The 14,562-nt window shown below is 48.3% G+C and overlaps 1 protein-coding gene across 7 annotated transcripts in view; it reads left to right on the top strand.

Moving 5' to 3' along the window:
* Positions 1 to 10,837, top strand: part of PLS3 (plastin 3) — a 73,137-nt gene extending 62,300 nt beyond the window's left edge. For all 7 annotated transcript variants that reach the window (XM_084813547.1, XM_084813550.1, XM_084813548.1 and 4 more), the window contains 7 exons: positions 203 to 398; positions 851 to 929; positions 1,053 to 1,167; positions 2,042 to 2,175; positions 6,084 to 6,207; positions 7,505 to 7,629; positions 9,090 to 10,837. In XM_084813547.1, coding sequence (XP_084669673.1) covers positions 203 to 398; positions 851 to 929; positions 1,053 to 1,167; positions 2,042 to 2,175; positions 6,084 to 6,207; positions 7,505 to 7,629; positions 9,090 to 9,222 — 906 coding nt within the window. In that variant the 3' untranslated portion in view covers positions 9,223 to 10,837. The remainder of the gene's footprint in view (positions 1 to 202; positions 399 to 850; positions 930 to 1,052; positions 1,168 to 2,041; positions 2,176 to 6,083; positions 6,208 to 7,504; positions 7,630 to 9,089) is intronic.
* Positions 10,838 to 14,562: the final 3,725 nt, after the last annotated feature.

Here is a 14,562-nt window from a genome sequence, read left to right on the forward strand (position 1 = left end):
AGTTTGAACCCTTGATTTCTAGTTGTTGTGTTGTCTTCCTTGGAAAGAGACTATAGGGTTGAGAAGCCCCAGCTTATAGGGTGGGGAAAGAATCGGCCTGGAACAGGTGGGTTTGGGCACTCTGTCCCATAAACATTGCAGCCATATGAGGGGCTACAGATGGGCCTCCTGACTGCTCACTGTGCCGTTCCCACACCTTCAGGAGAAAGATGACTTGAAGAGGGCGGAGTGCATGCTCCAGCAGGCGGACAGGCTGGGCTGCCGGCAGTTCGTTACCCCAACAGACGTTGTGAGCGGCAACCCCAAGCTGAACTTGGCCTTCGTAGCCAACTTGTTCAACAAGTACCCGGCACTCACCAAGCCTGAAAACCAGGACATCGACTGGACGCTGCTGGAAGGTGAGAAGAGCCGCTTCCCCGCCGCCCGCCAGTGTGGCTAATGCAGGGAAGAGTGCAGGATGGGCGCGGGGTGTTCGGCGCGGATGGGCAGCCTTCTTTCTCTCCACTTCCGCTCTGAAAAAATGATGCATCTATGTACCCCCATTTTCAGAAGTCAAGCTGGGGGCCAATGGGGAGAAGGCCTTTTCCTGGAGATCTGCCTGGTGTTTTCATGACCCTCTTTTGGCTCCCGCACTAAGTCGTGTTCGCCCAGGTTCTGACTGCTTTTCTTGTCTTCTTTGCTGCTGCGTTGCATATATTCTGACTGTATTTATTTTTGTTTCTTTGTTGCTGTAGAGGTTTTGTGATGGCTTTTGTTTTGGGTTTGTGAGCTGCCTCTTTCTGTTTTTGTTTTCCAATGGCAGTGTATCAGTTCTTCAAATAAATGAAGTGGGGTTTCGTGTTTTGCTTAGGTGAGACCCGTGAAGAAAGGACATTTCGCAACTGGATGAACTCCCTTGGAGCGAACCCCCACGTGAACCATCTCTATGGGTGAGTCTTGTGCTCGCTCGTGCCACCGCCATTTTTTAATAATGCAGCTGGCTTTGCTTGTTTAAAAACAGCAACAGAAATGCGCTGATCCTCAACGGGGCTGACCGATGCTCTTCATTTTAGTGATCTACAGGATGCGCTGGTGATTTTACAGCTCTATGAAAAGATCAAAGTTCCTGTCGACTGGAATAAAGTGAACAGGCCTCCGTACCCTAAACTTGGAGCAAACATGAAGAAGGTAATGAAGGCTGTTTTCAAACAGGTGTTTTTCAAACTTCAGGGAAGTCTTGACACATTGGCTTGCCCACTGGCGCATCCTGCCACAGAACTGCCACGTGTTGCAGAGGGTTCTGGTGCAAATGTCAGGGTTCATGTTCTGTTTGTGACAGGCACATGCCACATCAGTTGCACCTCTCCATCAACTCTCACCAACCAAGCATTTTATGTAGCAAGGCCATCTCTCTGTCCTGTGACTGTGCAGGCCAGGGGAAGAGCAGTAGACACAGGCAGATACTTTTTCAGGGAACTTTGCTCGTATTTATTGGTGCTCTCATTCAGGAACCCTTGATAGCCGCGCAATGAATCCCAGGGTTCCTGGAAACACAACGTGAAAGCCACTAGTCTGATCTGTAGCCAGGACTTCAGGAAGGCAAGGCTCTGAACTTCAGCCTTCTTTACATTGTCTTCTCTTAAATTTTGGAAAATAGGAAATAGGACTCAGTGTCAAGGCACCTGCTTTGGATGTGGGAGATCCCAGGAATAACCTCTATCATCTCCAGCTGAGAATATTTGAGGCAGCAGCTGATGGGAACGAGGGAGTGTGTGTGTGCGCACTAGAAATCCTAGAGAGCTGCTACCAGTCAGACTAGGCAACACTTGGCTAGCCCAGCCTTTTCCAATCCGGTGCCCTCCGGTAGTCCGGTCTTGGACTACAGCTCCCACATTTCTACAGCCAGGTTGGCTGGGGACAGTGGCTGTTGTAGTCCCAACACATCTGGAGGACACCGGATTAGAGATGGGCTGTGTCAGTAATAAGGCAGCTTTGTTGCCCAGCATGAAATCTAACTCATTTCTCTCTTGTTCACAAACTTTCCCTCTTTCTGTGCCAACAGCTAGAAAACTGCAATTATGCCGTTGACTTAGGGAAGCATCCGGCGAAGTTCTCCCTGGTCGGCATAGGTGGGCAAGACCTCAATGATGGGAACCCGACTCTCACGCTGGCTCTAGTGTGGCAACTGATGAGAAGGTATCATTCATTCCCCATGCCTAGGGTTTAGAGGTGTGTAACTACTTGCGGGCAGGATCTAGGCCTTGGGACAATCTGCCCCTACTCCTACAGGCAAGTCGCATCAAAAAGGGATTGGGTGTTTGCTTTTTAAAGAGCACCTGGACTTTTGCTAGAACTGATCCAGAAGGATGCTTATTTTGGGCTGCTGACTCTGAGGGGAAAACAGCACATTGTGCTCAAAGCTATTGAGAGTCACAGGTGACGTCCCAAAAGGGCTCCCAGACTAGCTGACATATAGTCAGTAAAACAAGATGGTCCCTGCTCACAGGTGTAAAATCTAACAAGGCACGACACACAAGGAAAAAGGGTTGGGGAGGGAAGAGAAAAGAATCAGGTAGTCTTTCAGTAGGCATGGTGGAGTGGCCCTGCTCCCACCTTTTATCTCTCTCCATTACAGCCTGCCGGAATGGCTGCTGGTGGTGACCGTTGAGGGAGGAGGAGGCTTCGTGGCGGTGGTCTTTGGCAGGCTGGTGGGATGGCCTCACTTCCTCTCCTCCCATCCCCTTGGGATTTGAGGGGGGTGGGGTGCTGGCTTGCTGTCAGCTTTGTTTTTCTTTATCCTATCGCTGCCCAGAACAGAATTTGCACCTCCTTTCGGGCAGACCTCCACCCCACACACAGATTCGGCTTGCACAAACATTGGAAGCTCCATCAGTGTGGATATCCTACCGTGGGATTTGCAAGTCAGGGAACCCGTTTCACATCTGTGTGTTTGCCACAGGACCGAGAGATGCCCAGAAAAGATTCTAAGGCACTTTCTGGGTTCCAGAGTCAATTCCTATGGAGGGCTGGCTTGGCCCAGTTGGCCCACCCATCACTCTTTATGGACTTGGAGGGGCATAGGTCAGTGGCAGAGCCCCTGCTTTGCATGCAGAAGGTCCCAGGTTCAATCCCTGGCATCTCCAGGAAGGGCTGGAAAAACCCCAGCCTGAAACCCTGGACAGCCATTGCTGCCAGTCAGTGCCGACAGTACTAGGTTAGATGGACCCAGGGTCTGACTCAGTGTCCAGGTTCGGATGATAATGGGGGGGAAGAAGCTACCGTGCCTTCTTCCCTCACCCCGCGTGTGCCACTCACGCAACCGGCTGTTCCCTAATGACCCACAGCACGGGGTAGGGTATTGTCCAAACCTGGCGAAATGCACGGCGGAGGGCGGCTTCTCAACCACCCCACAACCCATGGCTCGTTGTAAGGGTTGTGGGATGGTTTAGAAGCCGTACCCGTCACCGCACCTTGCCGGGTTCGGATTTTATTTATTTATTTATTTATTTATTTATTTATTTATTAAATTTATTAATCGCCCATCTGACTGGTCACCCAGCCACTCTGGGCGAAGTACAACCCCCATAAAACAATTTAAAACAATAAAATTTTACCATAATTTTTTTTTTTAAATACCCTAACCCACCCCAAATGCCTGCCTGAACAACCACGTTTTTAATGCACGATGGAAGCTCATTAAAGAGGGGGCATGACGGAGTTCCCTAGGGAGGGAGTTCCACAGAGTGGGGGCCACCACAGAGAAGGCCCTCTCCCTCGTCCCCACCAGTCTAGCTGTCCTGGCTGATGGGACAGAGAGAAGGCCATCCGAGGCTGATCTTGTTAAGCGGCCTGTCTGGTGTTGCTGGAGGCGCTCCTTAAGATAGGCTGGGCCGGAACCATATAGGGTTTTAAAGGTCAAAACCAACACCTTGAATTTGGCCCGGAAAACAACTGGTAACCAGTGCAACTCCTTCAGCACTGGAGTGATGTGATCTCGCCGGCGGCTGCCTTTAATCAGGCGAGCCGCCGCGTTCTGTACCAGCTGCAGCTTCCAAACCGTCTTCAAGGGTAACCCCACGTAGAGCGCATTACAGTAGTCTAAACGAGAGGAGACCAGGGCATGTACTACCGATGGGAGCAGATGGTCGGGAAGGAAGGGGCGCAGCCGCCGTATCAGATGGAGTTGATACAGCACTGTCCGGCTCACAGCTGACACCTGAGCCTCCATGGACAGCTGGGAGTCCAAAATGACCCCCAAGCTGCAGACCTGGTCTTTCAAGGGTAGCCGTACCTCATTCAACACCAGGTCAACATCCCCCAGCCTCCTCTTGTCTCCCACCAAAAGTACCTCGGTCTTGTCAGGGTTCAGCTTCAGCTTATTCCTCCCCATCCAGCCACTCACCATCTCCAGACATTTGGACAGGGATTCTACAGCCAACCTTGGTGAAGATTTGAATGAGAGGTAGAGCTGCGTGTCATCCGCATATTGATGACACTGCACCCCAAACCTCCTGATGATAGCCCCCAGTGGCTTCACATAGAGGTTAAATAGCATCGGGGAGAGGATGGAACCCTGTGGCACCCCACAAGTGAGTGGCCACGGGTCCGAAACCTCCTCTCCCAGTGCTACCCTCTGGTACCTGCCGGAGAGGAAGGACCGGAACCACCACAATACAGTGTCTCCAATGCCCATCCCCTCCAGGCGGTCCAGGAGGGTACCGTGGTCAACGGTATTAAAAGCCGCTGAGAGGTCGAGGAGAACTAGGAAGGAGCATTCACCCCTATCCAGAGCCCTCCTCATATCATCCACCAAGGCGACCAAGGCCGTTTCTGTCCCATGCCCAGGCCTGAAGCCCGACTGAAATGGGTCTAGATAATCAGTTTCTTCCAAGTGTGCCTTCAACTGCACCGCCACCACCCGCTCAATCACCTTGCCCAAAAATGGCAGATTTGAGACTGGGCGAAAGTTGTTCAGAACTTGAGGATCCAAGGAGGGCTTCTTTAAGAGCGGTCTTATCACTGCCTCCTTGAGGGCTGATGGCATCACTCCCTCCTCAAGGGAGGCGTTCACCACCGCCTTGATCCCCTCACCCAGTCTCTCTCTGCAGCTCATAATGAGCCAAGATGGGCAAGGATCAAGTAAGCAGGTGGTCGGCCTTACAGATGAAAGCACCTTGTCCACTTCATCAGGAGGAAGAAGCTGGAACCGATCCCACAAAACCGGTTTGCCACAGGCCGCCTCTTGCTCACTAACTGTATCCACAGTGTGCAGAGTAACACACCTAATCTGATCAATTTTATCTGCAAAGTGCCTTGCCAAAGCCTCACAGGAGGCCTTAGAATGCTCCAGTGGTTCCGGAGCCACAGGACCGACCAGGCTGCGGACCACTTGGAACAGCCTCAGGATGATAGGCTAATCCGGGAAATGGTAGTCACGTGAGTGGCTTGCACGGGGCGGGGAAAAGGAGCCACAGTGGCCTCCTTTCTGCCTGTGATAGTCCGAATGCGGCCAGTAGAAGGCAGCTTCCTACGTCCCGTGGAATGCTCCCAAGATGTTCCCACTGGCACACGTTGCGGGAGGAGACCAGTAGTGTCAGGCAAGCCACTCATCTGGGGAAGCTTGTCCAGCATTCCTGACCTTCTCATAGCTCAGTGGCAGAGCACCCGCTTTGCATGCAGAAGGTCTGAGGTTTACTACCAGCCATCTCTAGTTAAGAGAATCAGGGGGACCCTTCCCTGCTTGAGACTCCAGAGAGCCAGTCAGCGTAAGCAGCACTGGACTAGATGGACACATAATCTGACCAGGTATAAAGTGACTTCTAAGGTTCCTATAATAGGCTACCAAGGAAGCCCAGGGTTACCCAGGGACCCCAGGATGCAAACCACTGCCCTACAGAGCTGTTGAACATCACAGCACATTACGTGTTGTGCCCCAAGGCCTGCAATGTTTGGCCCTGGTTATCCATGAAAAACTTTGCTTTTCTCTGGCTCATTAGCCACCTGCTTGCCACTGAGCTGCTGTGCAACAGTACACAGCCATTTTCTTCTCAAGCCAGCCTCCACCCTTGCATGATGAGTAACACTCTCTTCCTTTCCCTTCCCAGATATACCCTGAATGTCCTGGAGGATCTTGGGGATGGTCAGAAAGCAAACGATGATATTATTGTGAGCTGGGTGAACAGGACCTTGCAAGAAGCTGGGAAATCGAGCTCCATCCAGAGCTTTAAGGTGTGTAATGGTAGCCTCTCTCTGTCTCTCCCCTGGCTGTATTTCTTAAGCCTTTGTGTGTCTGCAAATATGCCTGAAAAGACACTCGCTGTATCTCTTGGCGGAAGATTCCATTGCCATGTCATGCGGCCTGACATCCTGTGTCAGCGGCCAGCTTTATAGAACAGACATGCAGGGTTCTCTCATGGAATAATGTTTCCTCTGTTCCCACCTCTGTGATTTGTCAGCTCCTTCCAGAACTCCCATCTCCCATTCGTGTTATTTAGGCCTTGTTCTCACAGAGGAAGTCAGTCTGTGTCTGGGCTGCACCACTTCAGGTTGTAGGTGGGATGTGTGTGTGGGCACTTACTTGATTAAATGCTCCTCTGTCTGAAAAGTAAAACCATACAAACCTCTCTGCACACAGAAAACACGTAAGGGGGAAGAGGCTAAGGTCAAACCGTCCCCTGACATGATGTTTCTAGATGTGCAGGGAATTTTTTGTATAGAGAAATAGATAGAGAATAATTATTACTGTTTATAAGACATCTATAAAATTAGTTCCCTTCTTCCATCTTGTGACCCCCACACCCCATTTACAGTCTTGGCATAGCTCACTCAGGACACAGTTCTCTCCCTCCCCAACCTCCGGCAACACACGCACGCGCGCACACACACACTTTTATTTGTAATAAGGAATTTTAAGAAATACATAACCATCATAAGACAAATACAAGGTAAGATGTTACACAACACTATAAAAACAAAGTTTTTAAACAAGACACAATTTATAGTTTCTTTGTCCAGACCATAGGTCAACAAAGTCATATTTCCAGAAAAACAAAGCAATATGTGGGTAAAATCTGTTGTCATCAAAGTAATCTACCCTCATCATACTCAGCTAAAAACTGCTGATGTATCTTTGCAGTCACAAAAAGCAAAAAACAAAACAAAACACCAACCTTTTCCAAAACATGTTGGCTAATGAGAAATCAATTTCTGGCTTTTTAGTCTGATGGTACTTTCCATAAAAGAACTTTGCAAATACTTCACTCTCAATACTACAGATATTCAGCACTGTGTGTCAGATGCTTAGGAGCAGATTAACCACCTGCGTGAGAACTGGATCGGCCTCAGGAGCGAGAAGTCACTTATTCCCGAGTGTAACAGTTGCTATCAATTCCACTGTGTTTTGAGTTTCTCATACAACTGAGCTGTTTTGTGTGTGACGTGTGCGTATTGTGCGTATGTACAGTTCTCCCCACCCCCTCCTCAGTTTTAAATTACGTTAACATAGCTCCCTTCGCCTCTCCTCTAGGACAAGAGTATTAGCAGCAGCTTGGCGGTTGTGGATTTAATTGATGCTATTCAACCTGGGTGTATAAATTATGACCTTGTGAAGACCGGAGATCTGTCAGAGGAAGACAAACACAGTAACGCCAAGTAAGTCTCTCCAGTTCTCTTTGATCTTGCTGACCTATTTTCTCAGTGTTCTGCCCTTTTGCACCCTTGCTTGGAATTCTGGTTCCATGCTGACGTTATCACAATCCTAAATTTGTGCTCCAAGGATCTTCCATTTCATTTCATGTATTACATTTCTGTACTGCCCAGCAGCCAAAGCTCTCTGGGCAGTTTACAAAGATTAAAACCTTAAAAACACAATATAGTAGCATAATATAAAAAAGCATTTACATACAAAACATATACATAAAAATTTAAGAATCAGCAATAAGAAATCCCAGGACCTGTTAAAAACCCTATCATATGCTGTCAGATGCCTGGGAGCAGAGGAACGTCTTTATCTGGTGCCAAAACAATGACAGATTCATTCTGGGAAAGGCGCTTTAACAGGCATTGTGGTCCCAAGCCATGTAAAGCTTTATAGGTCAAGAACAGCACCGTGAGTTGGGCTTAGAAACATATAGGCAGACAGTGCAACTGGGCCAGAATTGTGGTTACATGTTTGGACCTTCTGGTTCCTGCTATCAATCTGGCCGCTGCATTTTGCACAAGCTGTGACTTCTGAACTGTTTTCAGGCTGGTCCCGCTCATACATGGTAGCATGGGGAAATGAAATCTTTTTGGTCTCAGATCTGGACATGCCAGGGTAGCTATAAAACTCATAAGAACATAAGAAGAGCAATGCTGGATTAGACCAAGAGTCCATCTAGTCCAGCATTCTGCTCACACAGTGGCCAACCAGCTGTTGACCAGGAACCCACAAGCAGGACATGAGTGCAACAGCACCCCCCACCCATGTTCCCCAGCAACTGGTGCACATAGGCTCACTGCCTCTGGTACTGGAGGTAGCATATAGCCATCAAGATTAGTAGCCATTGATAGCCTTTTCCTCCAAGTATTTGTCCAACCCCCTTTTAAAGCCATCCAAATTGGTGGCCATCACTACATCTTGTGGCAGTGAATTCCATAGTTTAACGATGTGCTATGTGAAGAAGTATTTCCTTTTATCTGTCCTGGATTTCCCACCAATCAGCTTCATGGGATGACCCCATTAGGTTCTAGTTTTTTGAGAGAGGGTGAAAAATGTCTCCCTATCCACTTTCTCCACACCATGCATAATTTTGTAGACCTCTATCATGTCTCCCCTCACCCTCATTTTTCCCAAGCTAAACAATCCCAGCTGTTGTAACCTTCTCTCATAGGGGAGATGCTCTAGCCCCTTGATCATTTTAGTTGCCCTTTTCTGCACTTTTCCAGCTCTACAATATCTTTTTTTAGGTGTGGTGACCAGACCTGTAAACCGTATTCCAAGTGTAGATGCACCATAGATTTGTATAGGGGCAGTATGTTATTGACATACTCCAACAAATTCCTTTTGAGTGGCCAACAGAGCCTTGGCCAGGTTTAAAATGCCCCATTATCTCCACGTTTGCCCACCACAGGTATGCTGTCTCAATGGCCAGAAGAATCGGAGCCCGGGTTTACGCTCTTCCCGACGACCTCGTGGAGGTGAAGCCCAAGATGGTGATGACCGTGTTTGCCTGCCTGATGGGCCGAGGAATGAAGAGAGTTTAAGAACTGGCACCACACCAAAACCCCCAGCCCTCCCCACCCACCCCCAGTCCAGCTGCTTCCAGACCGAAATGCTGTTGGCTTAAAGAACTGTTGACGTGTTTTTGTTTTGTTTTGTTTTTTTTAAAGGAGGACCTTCAGTTTTGCTTTGCAAGGCGGGAATGTGGTGAGAATTCTCGGAAAGAGGAGCATTTACCATCCAAATTGCTCTCTTTCCTGGGGATTTAAAAGGGGTTGTCTTCTCAAGTGCCCATGGAAAACATTTGTATGTATTTTCCTGAAGCAGGCTGCTGGCACAGTGGTTGAGGCATTCTGCCGCAGACGCTCGATTCTCTGGTGGGCTGCCAGAGGTGACTGGCCTCAGTCTTAATAGTGACACATCTCACTCTTCTGTCTTTAAAAAAAAAACTAGCTTAATTTTGATATTTGTTTCCATTGATCCATGTGTGCAATGGGGTTGAGTTTTCATTGAACTGGCTGTAATTTCATTGATGCAAAGGCAGTAACCAGAGTTGTGTGTAGTGTACCCATGAAAAGAAAAGAAAACAAAGCCTTGTCCTGGCTAAGAGAAGCTGTATTTTGCAGCCGGTGTCAGTTATACAAACTGGGTGAAATTGCATAATTTCTATTATTTTGCATAATTTATTCTGCAATTTTAAACTAGTTTGCATAATCTGTTCTGCACGGTTTAGTCCCGAGGAAGGGGCTGTATCCCATTCCCAGCCACTGGAATTGTTTTATTGTGACATTTCTTGGGCTTCCCAGGTGTCAGCTAGGGTTGCCCACACCCTTTCAAGCATATATTTGTCTCTACTCTGGCTAGGAGCTTGTTTTTGGTTTTAAATAAAAGCTTTCAAGCTCAGGAAGCTGTATTCTGTGCACAGTTACCGCGTTCGGCGATCCTGTGGAATGACAGCATACGCACAGCTCTGGCACTTCTGTTCAAGGGTGCAAATGGGATGGGAAGGTAGCATGGTACTTCCAAAGATCTGTCTTCCGGCAGTATTCTCAGTAAGTGGTGCTGCTCTTTTTTTCTTGTACAGCATAATGATATTTTTGATTACTTTACCAACGCAAGCATAGTAGGTTTTATTTTTTGCTAATTTTTTATATATAGATATAGATATATAAATCTTTTTGTGAGAAGTACCATCTTCAGAGGCTACTGCGTTGCCAATGGCTTAATTAAACCAAGAGAACCAAACAACTGCATTTTTGTATGTTACCTTGGTTCTGTTTGTATTTTGCCTAGACATTTTTGTGTTTTGCTTTTTTTTCCAGGATCTGCATGAAAAACATTTTTTAAAAAAAATATTTAAGATGCTATTAGGTGTTTGTTAAAACTGTGTGAAAGGAGCTTGATGGGCGGGACCAGGTCAATTCCACAAACAGCAGGGACCAGTAACTTGAAGAGCGGAATGTGCCTAGGATTAAGAAACTATTTTTTTATAAATAAAAAGGAAAATGCTGTCACCAAAGAGAAGGCATTTAATCCACAGGAGCAAATGTACTCTGGCTTTGGCAAGCTGTTAGCGACGCTTGAGGTTATATTGCTATTCAAAGTAATGTAATATGGTGGCAAAGCAATAGATGAAATAAAATCATTTTAATACAGGCCAATCTGATTTCTGTGAACAAACCCACCTTAGGGAGGGAGTGGGTGCCTTCAGTAATACCACTACCTCTTGGTTCAGCTCCCTTCAGCACTGGGGGAGTTTTCTGGTGGAATCACCCATTGCATGCTGGGATTCTCGCAAAACAACAACAACAACACCCCAGACTGGAGGGATCTTGCTCTGATCCAGAAGGTATTTCTTGAGCATGCGATGCTCCCTTAGGGCCAAAGCAGACATGACATTAGCGACATAGCAAGCAACCATGCCATTTATTCTTTTACTCTAGTGTAAGCTCAGGGGGCTGATCTGGATAGGGGCCATCGTGTATGGGGGCGTTATGCCTCCCTCTTGCTGCAGTCACAATCCAGATCAGGGGGCCCGCACTGATATTTTAGAGTGCCAAATAATAATTATTAGTGTAATACCTTTATTAGGCTGACCAAAAGATTCAACAATCTCGAAAGCTTGCACATTTTTTTGGTAGTCTTTTGGTTGCCCTAATAAAGGTATTACACTAATAGGGATTTTGGAATTTTGCTTATGGCCAATGCGGCTTTGCTTTTTATCTGCTGTAGCTTCCTTTGATCACCAGATGGTGCTCCATAAAGGTCTGGAAACCAAAAGATGGTAATCCGAAAGTGCCTTTGTGGCCTCCCTCCAGCTTCTGCAGCTCTGTCTCTTGCTATCGCTTAAGCCCACCGGTATTTTGCCTTGTCTTATCACTGTCAGGAGGGAATGTGTAGTATCTGACACGTGTCCACAGCTGAGCATGGGGTGAAGAGGTCATGTTCCCTGACAGAAATTTCCTCCCTCTTGGAAAGTGTTCCTACACTTAAACGGAGCCATAATTAATGGTTGGTTTGACCATAAAAAAAAAGATCGCTGTGCCGGTCCATGAGAAAGAAAATCCACCATTGGGCACCTTTATTAGGACGAAGCAAAGTTCCACAAAAGTGTGCTAACTTTTGACATTTCCAGAACTCCTCATCAGGCTAAAGGTGCAAAAAGCAGGGGGTGGGGGAAGAAATAGAAAGGCCCCAAAATCTGGCCAGAAGTGGTGGCTATGTTGTCTGCATAAGAAGAGCTATGCCGAATCAGACCAAGGTCCATCCAGTCCAACTCTATTCCTATAGTGGCCAACCAGCCACCTGTGGAAAAACCCAACAGTAGGACACCAGCGCAACAGAACCCTCACACCCATGTTCCCCAGCAACTGGTGTACATAGTCTCACTGCCTCTGATACTGAAGGCAGCATATCCTCATCAGGGCTAGCAGCCATGGATAGCCCTCTCTTCCATGCCGTTGTCCAATCCCCTTTTGAAGCCACCCAAACTGGCACCCATCACTACCCTCTTGCGGTAGCAAATCCCATAGTTTAACTCTGCATTGCGTGAAGGACGTCCTCCCTTTTGTTTGTCCTGAATCTCCTACCAATCAGCTTCGTGGGATGGCTCCACTGAATCCTAGTATTATGGGACAGGGAGAGATCTTTCTGCACTTTAGATCAGCCCAATCTCAAAATGGAGATTTGCAGTCTGAATGCATTAGTAGTAAGGGTCGCAGGTACCAAACTACACTTAGCAGTGCATTTTGGGGGAGAGCAGCAGCGATTTCTGGAAACATGAAAGGCCGCTGTCGCTCTGATCTGCCTCTTTCCTTAGGAGAAACCACAAGTTCCTGAGCTGGCATAGGGCAGAAGTGCAGACTCTGAAACGATGGCTCAGGAGCCTGAGTGTTCCTCCCAAGGCAAGGGAAGTGTGAGTAGTTGAGTTTTTCTTTAATCCCCCCACCAATATATGGCTTGGGGATGGCTAGGTTTTGATTAGAAAACGGCACAGAGGAAAGACTTGTACACCCGCTTCCCCAGTGCTCCAGTTCCGAACCAGTTGGCAGCCCGCCCATGATGGCACTTTTGGGGTGGTGGGTGGGGGAGGGAAGTCGGGAAGTCAGTCATGGATCACCCTGTGTAATCTGCCGTTTGCCTGTATCTCGCCAGTCACATTTCCAGCTCATCTATCCACATTGATTGCAACACAGCCTGATTGGCAGGTTACACATTTTCCTCTCTGTATCCCTCTCAAATTTTTATCACAACTTGTTCTGTTCATCACGTTCTTTTAGAACCAGTGGAAGGAACGTGCATCTCTGAACTTAAAAAATACCTCTAATCTGTATCTGTCTTCTGGACTCGCTGGAAGTCTTGTAAGGATTCCGAATATCCCAAGAAGTGAGGCTGTTCTCTGCAACAGTCTTGAGTTCCTGGGAGATATTTTTGTTCTGGGGTGTGAACCAAGGTTCTAGGGCACACAGCCAGTTGGGACCAGAAAGATTCTACAAGGGAGAATGGACAGAATAATAAGATGAGTCCTCTGTCTCTAGACCCAAAGGATGTGGTCAGGTGGATCCCAGCACTTTTGTGTTGGGGTGGGAGGTGACCACAGCCCAGAGACAGAGCGCCTGCTTTGCATGCAGGAGGCCCCAGGTTTGGTCTCCAACTTTTCTAGCTAAAAGGATCCGGTAGCAGGTGAAAGGAACTACCCTTCCCCGTCTGCTTTCTTGGACCAGTGGTCCAACTTGGTCTGTGGTGGCTTTCTACATTATTCAAGACAGCACATAGTTCAGCAGTAGAGCACATGCTTTGCATGCAGAAGGTCCGAGATTCGATCTCCAGACAGCAGGATCTGGTAATGGGAAAGAAAGACCTTCCTCTTCTTGAGACCTGGGAGAACCACTGGCAGCCAGAGGAGACACATCTGGGCCCCATCTACATGGGGTTTTTACTCCAGTTCTGCTGCCCCTCGCAGGCATTTGTGGGCACCTGTCGTTCCCTCCTCTCCACAGCAACCATAGGTTTTTGTGCAACTCGCATTTTTGCACGGTTGTTTTGTGATGGATTTTCCTGGCACGCTGGTTTTGGTGTGGTTTGGGAGTCTGTGTGACCTCAGCTAGTGATACTGGTTTTGGCTGGCTGAGGGGAGCAGCGCTGATAGGAGGAAGGGAAAGTTGCATCGTAAGTGCTTCCCCAGCGGTGCGCACCAGCAAATGATCAAGCTTTGCTTTCCCTAAATGAGCCTTAACTGCCCATTAAACATGGCTCTTCCGATGTAATTCCCATTGAATTCCACTGCACTTAAGAGCAAGGAGCAGAGGGGCGGGAAGCCGACAGTAATAAAACTCGCTTTTCCGGAAGTGCACACCCACCAATGGTTGTGCTTTGTTTTCCCTAAAGGGGCCCCCGCGCCCACTGCCTTTTATGCGCAAGAATGGGGCTGGGGTGGGCTGGGGGCTGCTGCATCCTCCCAGGAATGGGCCTCCGTGGAGCCTGGAGCCTCTTGTTTTACATCTGCCCTTTGAGGAGCGCACCGTCACAAAACTGGTGAGCGCACCGCTTGGAGCCACCAGGACAAGTGAAATTATAAATACATGCATGGGATACTCCAGACTTTCTCTGTTTCTCTCTTACTTCCCTCCCACCCTTGTTGATGCCACAAGACTCTACCCACATATGCCCTGAAAACAACCTGCTGCTCCAGCTGCCACCCAGGGCGTAGGGGTGCCGCCACTGCGGGGAGAGAGGAGCACCGCGAATCCTCCATTGCGCCGCCTGCTCGGCCCCCGTGGCCCAGCTGCTCCTGCTCAGCTCGCTGCTTGGGCCACTGGGAGAGAGGAAGGTGTATGCAGGCACACACACTCCCTCGATCCAGGCGTTGACTTCCGCTGCACTTA

This window comes from Heloderma suspectum, chromosome 9 (genome assembly GCF_057233095.1).
Source record: "Heloderma suspectum isolate Gila_16-S chromosome 9, 16-S_ref, whole genome shotgun sequence".
Classification (NCBI taxonomy): domain Eukaryota; kingdom Metazoa; phylum Chordata; class Lepidosauria; order Squamata; family Helodermatidae; genus Heloderma; species Heloderma suspectum.